Consider the following 18409-nt stretch of genomic DNA (forward strand, 5'->3'; position numbering starts at 1 on the left):
TTGCAGTTCCTACCTCAACAGTGTTCTAACGGTATGAATAATAAGCGAATTTCTTTACAGTGATCTCAAAGAGATGGTGTAAACTCTTTAGGTGTACTTAAGTGTTGTATCAAGTATTGCTTTTAATAAGTAAACCACTGGCTGAAGTTTGGAACTCTTTTTCTACACAGTGTCTTTTGAGGGGGGGCGGCAGGTAAAGGTATTTTTTTTGTAACAGGATTTGACCTGTAACTATTATTGAGAATTTTCTTAGCGGAGTTCAAAGCATTTTACAGGGATCATCTCATTTATCCCTCGAAAGTAAGGCAGAGGCATTATCTCCGCTACAGACTGAGAACACTAAAAAGCCAAGATAGGCGGGGCTTTTGTTGTTGTTTTGCTAAGATCAAAAAGTAATTCTAGGGCAAAGCCAGATTCCGGTCTGACCTTGTTACATGATGCTTCTGCAGTGCAATGTAGTTGCTTCCTGGGTGTCTCTCTGACTATGCTAAAGTGTTGAATAATTTCCAGAGTTGATTTTTTGTTCACTGTTGCTACTTAAAAACGAGTCTTAAGATGTAAATACAAAATAAAACCCTCAAATCCGTCCTATCAGTATTTGGGGTTCAGGATACACAGACAGGACTAGGTGTTTTCTTCCCTTCCCTCTAAATTTTACTGTCTAGCCTAGTGCTGTACAATGGAAAAATGTGGGCCACAAATGTAAGTCACATGTATAAATTTCAAATTTCCTTAGTCCAATGTATCAAAAATCTTATCACTTCAACATGTAATTAATACAACATTATCGAGATAGTTCACATTCTTTTTTTGCATAAGTTTTCAAAATCCGGTGTGTATTTCACATTTATGGCCCACCTCATTTTGGATTAGCCACATTTCAAATGTCCAGTAGCCACGTGTGACTGGGGGTAGGTGAGTGGGGCACGCCAGCACGTCTGGACTTCAGGTTTTACTTAGCTCTCCCTTCAGACTGGTGCCCTTGTGAATGGAAGGAGTGCTGTGGGGAAGGACTTTTGGGTGATCTTGGAGAAATCACTTGCGTGTGTGTCGTGACTAATAAGTCCTAGCTTTGCCATTTACTGATCCATTGGGGAGTTAGGGATTCAGGATCTGGAGGACTGCAAACCTCCCCAAATACCAGCTCACTGCCAGGACGATGGTTCATACCCTGTACGAGAATCCCGGGCATGCCACCTTAAGGGGGGATGCAATTTGTGGGGCGCTGGTGTGTGGCTTGTGGAAAGGAGGCATCACCCGAAGAAGAGAACACTCAAGCCATCCAAGTGGGTGCTTCTTGAGGGCAGGGGCTCCAACTAGCCGTTCTTGAAGGCGAAAGCTCCCTTTGCGTGCGGCCTGTGGCCAGGCTCTCCGTGGGCCTCACGTGCTAGACGAATGACTGCATGTGCTTGCACCAAACGCTGCGGGAGGTCTAAGGGCTGGGGACCGAGGTCCGCTCTCCCAACAGAACCCCGAAGCTGCTCCGCCGCCGTGGATGTGAGGGGCGGGCCCAGGTTTCGGCCCGCTCCGCCCATGTGACCCGGTCCGACACGGTATCGCCTCCTCCCCGGGCAACGGCGGCCGCTCTGGCTCGCTAGCGTGTCGGGCCGGCCCCGCGGCCGCTCATGAGCGGCCAGGGCCGCTTGGGACCCCCCGGGAACGGCGGGCCGGGCGAGGGCGAGAGCGGGGAGGCGAGGAAACTGCAGGAAGGGAGGGTCGCGAGGAGGAAGCGAAGGAAGGGGAAGGGAAAAGCAGAAGCGAGGCAAGGCGGAAGAGGAAGCGGGGCGGAAGGGCAGCCGGAGCCGCAGCGGGCGAAGGAGTCAGCCGGGCTGGGAGCCGAGGCGGGAGTGAGGGCAGGCCCGGGGGAGGAAGGAGAGGGAGGCGGAAGCGTGGAGGAAGGGGCGAGAAGGATCGTCAGGGGAGATGAGGGGAGCGCAGAGGCAGGGAAGGAGGCCAAAGGAGGAAACGATGGCAACGAGGAATGGAGGGCTAGGACTGGGCGGCGGGAGGATGCAAGGCCCAGCAGAGCACAGGAAGGAGAGGGTGAGGCTTGGGGCCGCTTCGCCCGGACCGGGGCGGCCCTGGCAGTGGAGGTCGAGGGGGAGGCGGCGGCGGCCCGGGAGCCGGCGGGCCGCCCAGCCGCTGGGTCGGCGCTCTGGCGCCTGCCGGAGGAGCTGCTGCTGCTCATCTGCTCCTACCTGGACATGCGGGCCCTCGGCCGCCTGGCTCAGGTGTGCCGCTGGCTGCGGCGCTTCACCAGCTGCGACCTGCTCTGGCGCCGGATAGCGCGGGCCTCGCTCAACTCCGGCTTCACGCGGCTCGGCACCGACCTGTAAGCGCCCGCTCGCCCGCTCGCCCGCCCGCTCCCCGCCCCGGGCCGGCCCGCGTCCCGGGAAAGGGCGGGGCGCCGCGGCCTGGTCAGCCTGGGGCCGTGTCGCACCCCGAATTCTGTGGCCCCGGGCCGGCCTCCGTCGAGACCCCTACCCGAGCACCCGTGTCTTCTCGGAGGTCCCCATCCGAGGAAGCCTCCCAAGAGCATCCCTCAGTCTGCACTGTCCCGTGGGCGGCTCCTCACAATTAGCCATCTTAAGCACTCCCTTCAGCTTTTAATTGTCTTTTCACAGACCTTGACTCGCCGAGCTCCTCAGTCCCAGAGAGCCCGGCTGGTCTGTGGCTTTGGAGGCCTCCTCTGGTCGGGGTCTAGGACTTGCATTCACTGTATTGTCTGTTTGAACGTTCGGGGACCTTCGTCCATTCACCCTCTCTAACAGTTGTTAGGCTTCAGAGCTCAGATCAAGTCGAATATGGAGAAAAGGGCTCAGACCCGAAAAGGAGGCCCTTGGTCCAAGTGTCAACTCTAGTTTATGACTTGATATAGGCTGAACGACACACAGAAGGGTGCCTGCTTGTGGCAGGAGGTTGGGTTAGGTTTAGGCTGTATGGAAGGTGATGGTATTGCAGGTTGGCTTGTTCTTAGCAACTTTTTGAATTACTTAAAGCTATTAAATAAAAGGGAAAAAGTTGTATGGAATTGGAGGAGAAAAAACTTTCAGGTTGCACTCAACTCCATCCGGTTTGAGTTAAAAAAAAAGTAGTTCCAATATAGTGTAACAACATTAAAGAAAGTTGTTTGAAAACATAATGAGATATAATGAAAACTAGAGATATAATGCCACCACCTCTAGACACCAATGGATTTTTAAAAATTTCAGTCTCCCGCTTCTGAGTTGCTATCTTAACTGATCCTAACAGAATAGGTACATAATTAATGTTTGTGAGCTGTACCATAATGAGAGTAAATGTTTATGTTATATCCAGCTTTTTGCTATTACAGATAACAATGAAATGAGTAATCATTTTTGGTAGCAGCTTATTGAAACATAAGTCAAATAGCACCTAATACATATCTCTTTTTGAATTAGTTACTTAGGATAAATTCTCAACATTGGCATTATTGGGTCAAAGGTTATGGCTTGTAAAGGTGTACCAACTCACCGTGGCACCAGCAATGAATGTGAAATTTTTTTAAATCTTTGCTATATTGGGGCATATAATGCTATCTCAAGATTTTGTTATTTTGCATTTTGTTTTACCATTGATCAGGGTAAATATTTTCCCATATGTGTGTTTCACCTGTGAGATTGTCTGTTCTTAGTCTTTGCCCATTTATTATTGGGGTCTTGATGTTTTTCTTGTAAATTTGGAATCCTTGAGGGTTATAGGTATTAGGCTATAGTTAGTAGGCTATAATGCGTCGTGTTTGATAGCAATTATTTTTCCCCAGTTCTTTTTACTTTACTGTTTTTAGCGTATAGAAGTTTTATACTTACATACAGGTGAGCAAAAGTAGGTTTACAGTTGTATGGAAAAATGATACTGTAATTAATGAATAATAATACAAGAATAAACTCTGTGTTGCCTACTCACAACTGTAAACCTACTTTTGAATCTGTCAGTCTTTTGTGATTCATTTATTTTTCCCCCTAAATGTAAGACATTTATAGTTCCTCCATAGGCCTGAAAAATCTTCTCTTTGAATAGCTGCTGGTTTTCTTATTATTTGATTTTTTAGAATAGTTAACACTTTAATCAATATCACATATGTGCAAAGGGTGAGTTCAACTCCTGTTTTCTAAATGGCTACTTGGTTATCACTATACATTTTGTTAAATAACTCCTGTCTTTCCCTTTATTTTAGAAAGCTTATTTTGTCCATTATTAATGAACTCCCTATTTTGTTTTTTTTTAAGTGGAAAACAATTATTTTAAAACTAAATAATCAAAGTATTTTTATAAGAGAAATTTGCTAAGTGTACTCTAGATTTTTAAGCTGCATTAAATAACAAGATGTAGCAGCTAGTCTAATGACTCCCAGAATTTCTTTTTTTTTAAATTTCTTATTCAAGAACAGTTTTCTGTTTTATATTCCCTGCCCTGCCCCCCTCACGTGCTCCCCACCTCCCTCCCATTTCTGCCCCCCACCTTAATTATTGTCCATGTGTCCTTTATACTTATTCATGAGTCCCTCTCCTTTTCCCCTATGATTCTCTCCCCTCTCCTCTCTGGACCCTGTCAGCCTGTTCCATATTTGAATGTCATTGGTCATGTTTTGTTTGCTTGTCTGTTTTGTTATTTAGATTCCTGTTGTGAACTCCCTATTTTGTTCCACTGATATAGTTTTCCATTTCCATACTGTTTTAAATACTGCTTTTTAAAAAATACTGCTTTTTTAAATACTTAGGGTCTAATATCTGTTAGGGTTAGGTGATCCTTGTTGGATTTGTGTGTGTGTGTGTGTATGAGAGAGAAAGAGACAGACAGACAGACATCTCTACTTCCACTTAACCACCCAAGCAAGAAAAAATTCTGTCTGTGCCTTTTCAAAAGTTTTTGTGGTTTTCATGATAAAGTTCCCACATACCTATTGTTTTCCTTATTCTTAAATATGTTATGCATTTTGTTTTTATTATGAATGCAATCTTTTTTAAGTATGTTTTCCAGTTGGGTATTACTGGTATACAAGATTAATTTTTTTTGTGAATTTTGAACCTGATCATTTTGTTTAACTGTGATTAATTCTAATACAATTTTGTTGTCAGTGACAGTGATTCTCTGGGATTTTGGGTGTATGTAGTCCTGTTATCTTTATTTCTTAGAAGAAAAACTTTCAGGGAATATACCAGTTGACTTATAAGAGAAGTTGGCTAAAATGACTGGATTCCAAGCCAGCCAATGAATAGTTTGGCTTTCTCTCTCTCCTGATAGAGATTGAATGGATGAGTGAAAGAATTGGTGTTTATTTTTCTTTTCTTTTTAAGTGCTCTAAAAGAGAGCTAATGGGAATGAGTGTGTGTTCTACAGGCAATAATAACAGTAAAATAAAAATGAGTTTACATGTATAGTATACTCATTTATAGTGCTTTGAGACTGCAAAGTGACATGGCTTTATTATTTATTTGCCACGTGTGTTTTGATTTTTTTGCTTGTGTCCTAGGGTGAGTTGTGTCCAAACTTACTAGGGAAGTTGTTTTATCACAGCACTTGATAAAGAGCAAAGTCACTGTTTGTGTTTTCTGAGTTGAGGGGAGAAGTTATGTGGGTTAGAGCAGGTGGAGACGTGTTTACCAGTGTGGTCTCTTTCTGGACAGCTGCAGAGACGTGATAAGCCATCAAGAGAGGTGGCTGTCAACCCTGGAGGGAGATGGCATGCACCCCATTCCTCTTATAGCATGAGGGTGCCAGGGCCCAAACTTCAGTGAGTGTATGGCTGCTTGGGTAGTGGCAGGGCTGCAGTTCATGCTTTGGGCTAATTAATTGCAGACCGGACAGTGGGATAAGTTTTTGTAAGTATGACACAAAACTCCATTTTATCAGAAGACACACATCTTCACTGCACCAGAGTTTTATCCCCTATAAAGAATAGGAATAACATGTCTCGTAAAATGAGCCTTAAATGTGTAAGTGCTGGCAGAGTGTCCAGCACATAGTAGGCACTCGCTAAATTATAAAACGGAACTTCTTAATTGCTTGGCTTCTCCTGTAGTCTGTCTGCATATAGCAAAAGTGGAGGTGGTTTGACTTGGAGATGCTGCCTAAAGATAGCAGCAGGTGAGGGAAAACACACACCCTGCTTGGTTTCCCTCACCTGCCCAAATGTTTTCAGAAACTTGACAGCAGAACCTGTGAGCTTAGGGTCTGCCCTCCCTGCCGAAGAGCCTCTTGATTCTCAGAAACACAAACTGCTACGGTTTACTGACCTTCCGGCCCAGGGCAAGTCCCATTCAGTTTGGCTGTTCCTAACTGATCATAGCTTTGTTGAGTAAGATGAACTGCTTTGGTTCCTTGTGATTTGCTAATGGTCTTATACTTGTGCTTGAAGGCATTTTGGCCACTTTAAAACCACAAACAAATAATTTGCTTCCCTTTAGGCCTTTTGCTCAAACAGTGAACGCTGGTTGATATCCTGAGGTTTTTGGGTTTTTTTAAAGCAGACACGGAGAGAGTTTGAGTCAGTCACCTGGTTTGGAATCAGTTTTGTTTGAAGGTTTTATAAAGCCTGGGAGAATGGAAATATCTGTAATATAAAAATCAAGGAAATGTTTCATATAGCAACCTTTTAAGTTTTCCCTAGAGTATGGGGAAAACTAACCTAGTTCAGTCTTCAAAGCCAAGACAGTGACATTTGACTCTGGCAGTTTATAATGGAGGCTACATGCAGCAGTTAGTGTGGTAGGCGGAAGAGTGAAGGTGCTATCTGCAAATGTCCTGATACTGGGAATTAACAAGAGCAGAGAATGGAAAGAGAGAAGTGTATCTGTGCTTTTAAAAAAGACTTCTGCCAGTCTTATGTTAAAGAAAGCTTATTACTTCATCCCCTTCCTTCCAAATTAAGTCCTACATGTTTTCAAACTTGAATTTGATTTTAAATATCCTCTGAGCATTACCCGGGTGCCCTTGTGTTTGCCTGTGGTAGATTTGCCTAGAACTCACCATAGGCGTTTAGGGAGTAAGGCGCTTGAAGTGTTTGCCCTGGCATGTACATTCATTCCTCAGACAGGGTCTTGTGGGCTGGGAGCACTTTGAGGCTGGGGAGCTGGGGTATCTATTTCAGTGATGATTAACGTCCAGAGTGGTGAGATGGACACAGATAAGCAGAGTGTGTTTGTTTGTTTTAAAATGATTGCACCTAAGAGCATTTTTTTTTGGCCCAGAAAGCATAAAGTTTCCTTTCCTAGCCCTGAACAGAGAAGGCATCGCTGACTGGTACATTTAAGGTCTAAACAGTGATTTTCCAGAAACAGTGATCAGCTTAAAGTAGCTTTGGCTTTCCCCTTCACCTTTCTGCCTCACCTAGGGAGGAGAGTCACTTGTTCCCCAGTTCACTGCAAGGTTTCATGTATGGATCTTTTTTATCTTCAGTCGTTTTGGAAAGGCTTTATTTTTAATGGTTCTGTGAGTTAGTGCAAGTTGAGTTCAGTTTACATGCTTCAAATAAACAAAACAATAGACCTGTGGGAGCAGGAAATGGTCTAGTGCAGTCAGTACCTCCAAATGCAAACTGGGAGAACGGAAGAGGCCTTTTCCTCCAGGACGGCGAGAGTAGAGAAGCTGCTTGTATACTTCCCAGTCTTGTGCCATTTGACGAGTAGGGGATGCATTCGCCAGCTTTCAAGGCAGAAACAAGGGGAAACCCAAAGTCCTCACAGTCTGGAAGATGAGCAGTTCTTACCGGGATGAGATCTCTGACAATATTTCAGCATGCCATACTTCCTGTTTTCTGTGTCTTGTACCTTCTCCTGGAGTAAAAATCGTGTTTGACCTGCTGGAATCAAACTGATAGTGAGGTTATTGAAGAAACATGCAGATTTAAAAAACCCAAAACTATTTTTGAGTGGTTGACAAGGAAAAGAATTACCTTTGTGTGACAACTTAACCTTAACTCTGGGTCGACTCTGGCACTGGATCAGTTTCTGGTCCATACTTGTAACAACGGGGCAGGGAGAAGTTCAGGTAGACTCTTCCTGAGGCCAGGCCCCAGGAAGTTTTGAAAATTTAAGATGAGCTAAACTATTTGAAAAGATGAGAAAGTTGAGTTTTGAATTTTCAGTGAAAATTGGCATACTCCCCACTTTGATTCTTAGAAACCATTTTTTGCTAAGCTCCAGATTTCACCTCAGGTGTGTGGACCAAATTCAAAGATTTGGTTTTTTCTCCCTACTCAGCAGTCCTGTTCAGAAATGACCAGGATTCGGATGGAGCTTCAGTTGTAACTCTCAGAAGCTAGATGGTTGGGCTAATCGGGAATCCACTTACAAATGCAGACTCATGTGTATGCTTGAACTGCATCTAAAACTGTGAGACTGTCTGGAGAAAAATTTATCTGTTACAGGTTTGCTGCCTTGTCTCAGCTTTGAGTCCGTTCTTCATCATATCCAAACCGTCCACACGGCCCTCCCTGGAAGTCCGGGCCACCCAATGGGCCCCCGTGCCTGCCCCTCTTTAGCCCACAATTAATTGCCAGTACATTCTTTCTTCTTCTCCTTCTTTTTGGTATTTGACATGAGCTCAAATTGCTGAGAAAGGTGACAACTGTGAAATGAAGACAGGGCTTGGAGACACCTTAAAAAATACATGCGAAGGCCACTAAATGACAAGAGCAGACTGCCAGGCTCTTTCAAAACATCACCACGTCTGTTGACTTTCCATTCCTTGTCCGCAGCACAAAATTGGAGGTCAAAGAATCATAGGAGTTAGAGATGGAAAAGACATTTGGGGTCACCCAGTTCAGCCCTCCGCCTTCCCCTGCCCCTGATTCCGAATCATTCCTTACATTATATTTTCTCCCCCAGCTCCAGTACAGTTTTCACGGTCTTCACTCAACCCCGGCTGTCACCTTTGGGGAATGATGCTGGAGGCTCTGTCCAGTTTCTCCTCAGCAAAGAGAGATATTGCTTCTGCCCCCAGTTGACATTTGTGAACTTCTTTGTTGGTGGTCTCAGCTGAGAGGCTGCAGGCTAACTGGAAGTCTCGCTGCTGCCTGGTGATGGGGTTTTTCTGGACGGAAAAGCGCAGTTGGGGTGTGACGATGCTGGAAGCAGGAAAAGGGCTAGGGTGCGGTGTAGCCATTGCTGACTTTGTTCCTAGACTTTCGTTTTTCAAGACTCTTGACCTGAAAAGAGATGTGTGTGTGTGTGTGTCTATAGGAGGTATTGGGAGGTGCATGGAGGTAAGGAAATTACACTGACTAGGAGTTTGATAAGAACCCTACCTTGCAAATGAGTAGGTTAAACAAACAAGTGCTAGTTTGGTGAAGTAGTAGAGGATTGTTTCAAGAAAACACGTTGGGGAAGAAGGAGTGGTGGCTTACTATATAGAAGTTTCACCTTATAGTCAAGTTGAGAGGAATAGATGGGCTGGGGATGAGGATTCTGGACAAGGGTACAGTGTTGCTTTGGGGGGCATCTCTCCTGGTTTAAGTAGTAGAGAAAGAAGTCCTGTTTACTGGCTGCACGGTTTGGCGGGGAGAATGGCCATTTTTAGAGGCAGCTCTGGAAGGTTACCCCCGCTCCCCCTCTTGCTCAGCAGCTGTTGGGAGCAGTCCGAAGGGGGTATTATATTTCTTCTGGTAACTCTGCCAAGAATGAGAGGAAATCCACAATCTGTGGGCTTTTGGGGGAGGGGGAGCGGGGATGGTGGGGTGGTAGGTGATGGGACAGGGAAATTAAATTGTTTTATAGTAAATAGGTTGAAATACTTTTCCTGGAAAGCTATTTCCCTGAAAGGAATGATGTTTCCCCTGCTGACTAGATCTGTAATGGGCTCTTCTAGGACTTTGTTTTCTTTCTTTCCTGTAGCTCCCACATTTCTTTGATTCTTTCCTTTCGAAAGCCCACATTGAAAAGATGAGTCAGTGTTCACATACAGGTGGTGTACATGCTTACACGGCCTTCCTCTAGGAATGAGTTACTAATGGAGAACCTCTCATTCATTACTTGTCTTGGTTGCAGTTTGGCTTCATCATAATGCCTAGGAACTGGAGACATGAAACTCTGGGTGGCGCCTGGTTCCTGTTCTCGCCGGCCCATCATCCAGGCTGGAAGGGCACCAGGGATTTTGGCCACCAGGGCTGAGAATCTGCTTTGGTGATGAATATGGAATGCAGTTATAAGATTAAAAACTGTGAAATAACCCTGAGGAGTAGAGTAGTGTATTCCTCACATTTTGTATGGGGAGCCCAGGGGAAAGTCATTTTGAAGGTATGAGAACAAAGTCCACTTCTGAGTCTGTTAGATGCCAGTTCATGCCTCAGTTAGAAGATGGCCTGTCCTCAAAAAATAGTGGCATCTTTCTTGCTGCTGTTTGTTCTCAGGTAAAGTGCTAGATTAGTCTTGTACTGGGCAACTTTGGAAAAACTGATTCTGACCCAATAAGTGTGGGAAATGCTGCGCTGTACACCCCCTTACCAATGGGGACTCACCATTGATAAACTAAAGGCACTGAGACGTCCTGTGATAGAGAGGCCCATTTAATTCTGTTGCATCCAGCACTGCACAGAATGGTTTGATGATAAAATTCTTTTTTTCACTGCTTAACATTTCTTGACATCTTGTAGAACATGCACACTGGTCAAGTGCCCTGCAAATACAGGACTTGACCAACGGGTGGAAATGAATGTGAATGTGAACGTGACCGAAATTCTAAGCTCACCTCAGGAATCAGGGTTATGCCCAGCTCTTCTGAAACTGCTTTGCACAGCTTTGACGTGTGGGTGCCACCTTAAGATACTTTACCTGCTCGGATTTCTTCCCTGGAGCTTCTCTAGCATAAGAATTTGGAAGTCTTGGTTGAATTCCTGAAGATGTACTGAATTATACATTTTTAGGAAGGGCTGTACATTTTGGGGGCTTGAAGATAGTGTGTCCAGCCTCCTGAAAACCTACAGACATTGTTGAAAGTGTGGCTTGCTAAAGGGAGAACTGTACTTCGAGTGCTCACTTAAGCAGTGTCTATCAAAATACCTGTTCTCCTAGGACCATGGTTCCCACCTTTTGTGTCCAAGGCGTACTTTTGGGTGGTGTTAGAATTTTTGATAGTACGTTAAAGGATTAAAAGCTGAATGTCTTTTTTATTTTTTAAAGCAAATTTCAGAAAGTTGAAAAGCTTGTGCTTATTTACCATCTGCTGTGTTCCTGTTTGGGTAGAACTATTATTGCCCTGGCCTTGTTCTCTTACAACCTACTTTGAGGTAAAGTTTACGTCTGCTCCTCCGAACACCCAGCCTTCCTCTTATTTTGCAGCGACTGTGTCATGAGTCATACCGAGGCTCAGTATCGTGTCTGACAGAAAGCTTTATAAAAGTATGGCTCTTTAGTTGAATGGAAATAAATGCTGTACATTGATTAAAATGTGATGGCATACTTATTCAGGTTTCCTGTTATGCCACTGGTCGAGATCCACTTTTAGAAGTGCTAAGAGGTTGAAGACTTGCCCCTGTGGAATTTATGACTGTATTCGACAAACAAGACATACAGCTGTGAAAAGCTAACAAGCCTAGGTTTATGATAGGTTCTGTCTGCGGGTTCACAAGAGAAGGCAAGGAATGTTTGGAGGAATCAGGGAAGTAGAGGTTTAAGCTGGATCTTGAAGAATGGGTGAGGTTGACCAGGGCCCAGAAGAGGGAAGGAGGCTTTTGTCAAAGACAGTGGTAGGTCAGTGCTGGCATTGTAGGAGAAGGTATGGGTATAGTTATAAATGTAGAAGAGGTGGATTTGGCTGGAGCTCAGTTGCGTAGTGTGGAGTGATAGGAGGTGAGGCTGGATGAATAAGGTGAGTTGTCATTTGGAGGCCTTTCAAAGGAGATGCGGGTCTGCTCCATGCTCCCCTTGTACATGATTCTGTCTTCATGCTGACGTGTTCCCTACAATCTCACTTCCCCCTGCATATTGGTGTTACTTTCTGTTCCCTGGCGGAAAGGGTAAGCAGTGTAACACAATATAATGATTTTTCGTTGATTTTTTTGAACCTTAATTATGGACCTCTGCTGCTGAGGGCCATTGGAGGATTTAGACTAATGCCAAGTATAAACGAAGAGATAGAAGTTTCTGACCTTAGGCTATCTAAGTGCTTGTTCCTAAAGCCAAATTCTTAGTAGTTTTAGTAGAAGAGCTAGTGGGTAGGACACTCTGCAGGGAAATCTGCTTTCTGGAGAGCAAGCAGATCAAAGAAATCAAGAGACAGTATTAATTAAAAATTCCAAGCCCCCAAGCATCCTTTTGCATAGCCCTGTCCCCCTCCTCAGCCCGTTGCCCCTGAGATGGCCTTGATTGTCACTTGTGGACAGACACCCTTCTTTTCTGAATTTCCAAGTCAGCAGGAAGTTGTGCTTACGGTAATCATGCCAATCACACAGGTAGGCAGCTTGGGTGGCATCAGGGGGAATCGAACTACAAGATGAAGCAGGGAGGGACATTGATTTGTGATCCAGGAGTTTTCTGATCTTAGGGACTGTGCAGGTTAAGACCTCTTGATGTATCCATACCTCCCCTTCCCTCACCCCCCAGCCATTTTTCTTCTGACTAGGTTTATTTATTTGCTTTTGGTTTGGGGTGCAGTGAGGAGAGGTGAAATGAAAGGGGAATCTAGATAACTGCCTAGATTAATTTCTGTCCCTCTGGACTGACTTGTTGCCAAGGTTTTAAGGGACTCGATAGCTTACTGTGGGTGCATGTTGTATTGTTTTTGTTTAAAATAGGTCATGTGTCCAAGAATGCAGTCAAACTGTAATGGGGACTAAGTGCCGGAAAGCTGAGAAGGTGGGGGCCCAAGTGGAAAAATGAGCCTGAGGCAAGAGAAGGAAGGCTGGGAAAATGGAAGTTCTAGTAGGCCCACAGGCCGGGTTAGGGATCCCTCCGTGCAAGAGGTTTATTTTCAGGGCGCCAGTCGTTTTTGGAGGGAGTACCCCCACCTTACACTAGTAATCATGCTGGAGAAACAGCCAACCAAACAGCATTTCAAGGGTGGGTTCAAGGGTCCTTATTGGATCCCCACTTCTGCCGCTTTGTTTTACTGACCCCCATTGACTGGGCCATGACAGGTCCCCACAGGGAAGGAGGGATGTCTACTTTCAGAGAAGGAAGGGTTTTTTTTTTATTCCTTCTGATTTTTCAGGTCCTGAAGCTAGTAAAGATATGTTTATGATTTGACCACCGGAGATGACTGAACCAACAAAAGGAATGAAAAAGCCTAGTTGTTTCTTTTAACAAAGTGGTACTCTTCTCAAGTGAAAGCCAAATGGACTGGCTTTAAAGAGATGGAATTTGATGAGAAGGACCAGAGCCCGTATTTTGATTACGGTGTCATCGTGGGAGAGGGGGCCTGCACCTGCTCTTTGGTAGCCGCTTCTAAAGTTCAACTTTGAAAGTTTCTTGCTGCTGTGATCAGGCCCTCAGGGCAGTGCTTTGACCCTTAGTAAAGTGTCACCAAATTGCAGTTAAGTGACCAGGGAGATGAGAGAAGTGTTGTCCTTCTCCCAATTCAGGAAATATATTGATTCTTTCCCTCCTTGTTTCAGTTTTGGTTTCATCTCCACCTATGAACTTAGACCGAACTGAAGAGGAAAGAGGAGAGGTTAGCTGCAGACAATCTCTCCCTTTGTATCTGGGGGGATGTGCAAGTAAGATTTCCCAGGGAGTCTGATCTCTTTCATTGAGAGTGCAGTTCTTGGGCCATCCTGTGGGCTACCTTTTACTGTCCTCAGCTCTCTGTCTTTGGTTTCAGCTCTCTTAATATGCGTACACCCAAAACCTAATCATTCAACCTGAAGGGGACTAAGTTTGACGTGAGAAGTACAGTTTCTACTAGTTATAATTGAGTTAGAAGAAAAACAAATGATTATTGAGTTTGCTTTAAAGATGACACCATTAATGGACATTGATTACTATGTATATTTATGTAATAATAACCATTTTGTAGAGATTAATAACATGCTGTACTTTTAGTTGTCATCTCTAAAACATCACAGTTGTGTGAATACTATCCTCATTTCATAGATGAAGAAATTGACAATTAGAAAAGTTGAATAACCAGCTTTGAATCCCAGTTTCCTCAGTCTGCATTCTGTGCTTTCCCCATAACTTCATTTAATCTACAATTTAGATGTAAATTGAAAGACCTAACTCTTCATGATTATGTGATATATTTTAAAAAATTGCTCACTTCCAAAACTAGCATCTATTTACCTCTTCTGTTATTTATGGAGACGTAATTTGGTGTAGTCTCCTCACCTTCATTTTATAAATTTGGCTTATTTAAAGTTTTTTTATCCTCACCTGAGGACATTTTTTCATTGCTTTTTTAGAGAGAGGGAGGGAGAGAAACATTGATGCAAGAGAGAAGCATCAATTGATTGCCTTCTGTACTGTGTGCGCCCGCACCAGAGATTGTGCCCGTCAGGACCAGGGACCTGGTCTGGTCCCTCAACCCAGACATGTTCCCTGACCAGGAATCGAACCTGCAGCCCTTTGATTACAGGATGATGCTTCAACCAACTGAGCCACACAGGCCCAGGGCTAATTTGACTTAGTTTTAAAATTACTATCCCTTGCCACAGCCATTTGCAGTCCTCACATTTATCATTTCTAGTGGCAATATATTCTTGTGGATTAGTACACCATTCTCCCCCATAGACAGACATTTGGACTATTGCCAGATTTTAGCGCTAATATATAGCTGTAACTGTAAATATCTTTATAAAAATATATTTTTCTTTTGAATTATTTCTTTGTGATGGAGTGCCCAAAGTGGGAATGCTGGGTCAGAGGCTGTCATTTAACAGCTTTTCTCAACAGAATTCTTTTCTGAGCGTCTGCTCCAGCATGCTGCTAGCAGTGTGTAACCAACCCAAACCCTTCTGTCAAACCAAAGCTAGAGCAGATTTCCATCTAATAGATGTGAGGTGGTACTTCAGTAATTGTTTCAGGGTGTTTGTCTGTAAACTGGGGTCATGGGGTGTTCCCCCCCGTGTTTTATCATGCGAGCGCCGGAGGGAGGGGGGGAAGGAGGCCTGTTCTTGTCTGCCGTTGGATGTGGGTGACAGGGTCTTGCAGTCTGGGTGTGTCATCCTGGTAGATCTCCATCAGTCCTTGAAAAATTTTAAGTATGAAACTTGTACCTATGGTATTAATTGTTCATTTTCCCCATTCTGTTGGGGAAATTGCAATCTCTTTTTTTCTCTATGCGGTATTTAAAATTTAAATACTTTAAACTCTTTTGGTTAAAGAGACTATTTTAAATTAATTCTTTCATTTTGGGGGAGTGTATTATATTGTGCTGTGAGATGATAATCTAAATCAGCTTTTTCTTTAGGGACAGCCTGTGGTTCCAGCACTGTTTGTCATCTCTTCTCTGTTAGATTGCTTTGGCTTGACTAGAGACACTTTAAAGGAAAGACTATTCTCCTCGAATTTCTTAGTTATCCTAGTATGGAGAGTAGAGTTTTTCCTTTCTTGTCTCCTAGCCCCTTCACTTATATCCAGAAATGTTCTGGACATTCCCGAGCCCTAATTTGTAAGCCTTTCTCTGGCATTTTCTGTAAGGCATTTTCTCTGGCTGGCAGTGCGTTGTAGTGACTGGACTATCTGTTCTGTCTCGATGCAGGATGGCCAGTGTGCCAGTGAAGGAACGAGTGAAGGTGTCTCAAAACTGGAGGTTGGGGCGCTGCCGAGAGGGAATTCTGCTGAAGTGGAGGTGCAGGTAAGGAGCCTCTTGACTCTGAAAGCTCCCTGGGACAGAAAAGCATGCTGGGAAGTGAAAAATCCGGTCCTAGTTGGGATGCAAATAGCCTGTCTTAGGTGTTATGGTCCTGGTGATCCTTTAAACACCACAAAGGGGGCATTAGAGGGACAACTTTTTTTCACATTACCAAGAGGATTACAGAAACTGTATTTCACTTTAATGAGTTTCATATTTTTTATGATTTTAAAAGTAACAAATGTTTGTTGTAGAAATTTGGAAAAATAGAAAAGTTTAAAGAAGAAAATAAAACTTAACTTGTAAGTTACCACTCAGAGGTAACCACTGTTAATGTATCTCATCAAAAGACATAAATGAAGCCAATATTTCAATGCATCTTGTTTTACAATTATTTTTCTTTAATTCTTCCAGTGTAGGAAGTTAAACCTTCACTCCTGGCTTCCTGTAGTTCTTTCCCTCTGCTTTATTAAAGGGCAGAGTAGAATATAAAGGTTTGGATATATATACGTTCTAGGAGGCAGAGCTTAGGAAAAGTGCCAGCAGATTTAGGTAATGGCTTTGGGGGTGCTCATGCCACAGATTTTATGCTTCACCAATGCTAAATTATTTCAGTCACTGTGTGACTCCCTACAAAAAGAGTGCTCCTTGTTGATTGGTTGGAATGGATAGTGAACGCCATGATTCCTCATTCTTGGTTTACCTGTACCTGTACTGACAGATATAGGCAGGCTTCTTCTTCTGGTGGCCCTTTCTCTCCTGCTTGTGTCCAGTCTGCTGTTTTACTGACATCAGTTGCTGTGAATGATGTGGTGGTGGTGATGGAGAAATGTGGGCTCTTATGATGCAGGACTTTACCCGTAGCTTCCCACTTTTGTCTTTTAATACCAGAAAGTAGAGTTTATTTCTCTATCAAGGTTTTGTCCCTGGCATTTTTTTTTTGGCTGGTTTAAAGCAGTTTGGCAAATAAACACACAAAATAGTTAGCAGGCTGCCCTGGGATTCTCCACTGTTCACCTGGCATGAACCGAGTTTCTTGTCCTAGGCAATGGCTGCCTACCAGGTGGCTCTAAACATGAATTCCAAACCCCTCTGTTTGCTGCCCACTTGGGTGTGCCACGAACTTGTGCAAAGGGATGTTGAAGAGGAATGTGTATAATGAGTGGGAATGAAGGCATCTATACACACTCTACACATGTTGCACATAATATATGCACACACTTGTAAAACCTCATGAGCAGAATGTCGGTTACTACAAAGTCCAAGCTGCATTTAATGGCCCGTCAAGTCAATTTGCAGAACTTTTCCACATTCCCATGACGCTTATATTAAGAAGTCTGGGGAAGAAACACAGCCCAGTTTGCTCAGACGGGCTTGGCAATGAGAGCTGGTGTCTCCATAAATGGGGTAAATCAACTGTCCCTGTGCTTTGCTTGGGCCTGGTAGCTCCAGAATCCCTAGGCAGAGTTGGGCAGGCTGCTGGGATGTCTACCTTAGAGAAAGGGCTTAGTCCCCACCAGAGACCCTTGTGTCTGGCAGAATCTTCTTTCTTAATGCTCACTTCATGCCATGGGACTGGTTTGTGGCTTTTAACCTCTCTTCTTGCTGCCAGATTGTAAAGGGGAATCTTTTACTAAGTGTGGATTTCTTTTATCAGCTACCAATGAGAGCTCTTTCTCTTTAGCCCCTGAATTGTAGTAAACTGCCCTAGGGGCTGTGTTTTTCCATTGCCACTCTTACCCTGTACCTTCTAAGAGAGAAATGCAGGTATCCCTTGTGAAGATCTAGGCATCTAATCAGTACGCTATTAGCATCCCTTCCTAAATGGCTTTATTCCTTTTACTTATAAATGGCCCCTTTTCTCTAGTAGGACAAGGGAATGGAGCTTCCCTGGGACCACTCTTGTCTTTTCTCTATCATACCTAACCAATCTATTAGAAAAGAGGCATGTAAGAGAGTCTTGGAGCCTTGAAATTTGAGCACACACACTTCAAATTAGTGAGGATACAGAATGAAAAAAGATTAGCCCATCAGGGTAGGAGGTTTCTTTTTGGCCCTTCCCACCCTTCAATCGTTGCATTTTCTAAGCTCTGCCTACTCAGTAATTCAAGTCTTAAGCATTCTCCAATTAAAAGTGCTATTTAATTGGCTTTTTAATTCTCACTTTCTCTTGGATAGTCCAGAGATGATAAGGTCACCACAAAGTTCTTTGAAGAAGGGGAGAGTGAGGCATATATAGACTTAGTCTTGCAGGTCATCCTTGCTAAGTTGGGGATCAGTCGGCCTCTCCAAAGATTGAAGTCAGGTTTTCATTTTGTATCTTGATGATCCTTAACTTTTGTGTTTCATCCCTGCAGTCAGATGCCCTGGATGCAGCTAGAGGGTGATTCTCTGTACATATCCCAAGCTAATTTCATCCTGGCCTATCAGTTCCGCCCAGATGGTGCCAGCTTGAACCGTCGGCCCCTGGGAGTCTTTGCTGGGCATGATGAGGACGTTTGCCACTTTGTATTGGCCAACTCACATATTATCAGTGCAGGAGGGTAAGTGCTACAGGTTTCTCCTTCCACCCTCTTTCTTAGGACTCTTCAGGGGCCATCTGCCAGTGTATGACTGTTCTGTCTTACCTCCAAAGGGATGAGGATGGAGACTAGAAGAAGGA

General features: G+C 44.0%; 1 protein-coding gene across 2 annotated transcripts in view; it reads left to right on the plus strand.

Annotated features, from left to right (window-relative positions):
- The first annotated feature begins 1550 nt into the window (after positions 1-1550).
- The window catches only part of FBXW4 (F-box and WD repeat domain containing 4), a 74054-nt gene continuing 57195 nt past the window's right edge, over positions 1551-18409 (plus strand). The window contains exons 1-3 of one of the 2 annotated variants that reach the window (XM_037064100.1): positions 1551-2332; positions 15655-15750; positions 18105-18290. In XM_037064100.1, the coding sequence (XP_036919995.1) occupies positions 1626-2332; positions 15655-15750; positions 18105-18290 (989 nt within the window). In that variant the 5' untranslated portion in view covers positions 1551-1625. The remainder of the gene's footprint in view (positions 2333-15654; positions 15751-18104; positions 18291-18409) is intronic. The other variant, XM_037064099.1, reaches the window with a different exon arrangement.

This window comes from Sturnira hondurensis, unplaced genomic scaffold, assembly GCF_014824575.4.
Source record: "Sturnira hondurensis isolate 20B ecotype Veracruz unplaced genomic scaffold, ASM1482457v3 Scaffold0014854, whole genome shotgun sequence".
In the NCBI taxonomy this organism is placed as follows: domain Eukaryota; kingdom Metazoa; phylum Chordata; class Mammalia; order Chiroptera; family Phyllostomidae; genus Sturnira; species Sturnira hondurensis.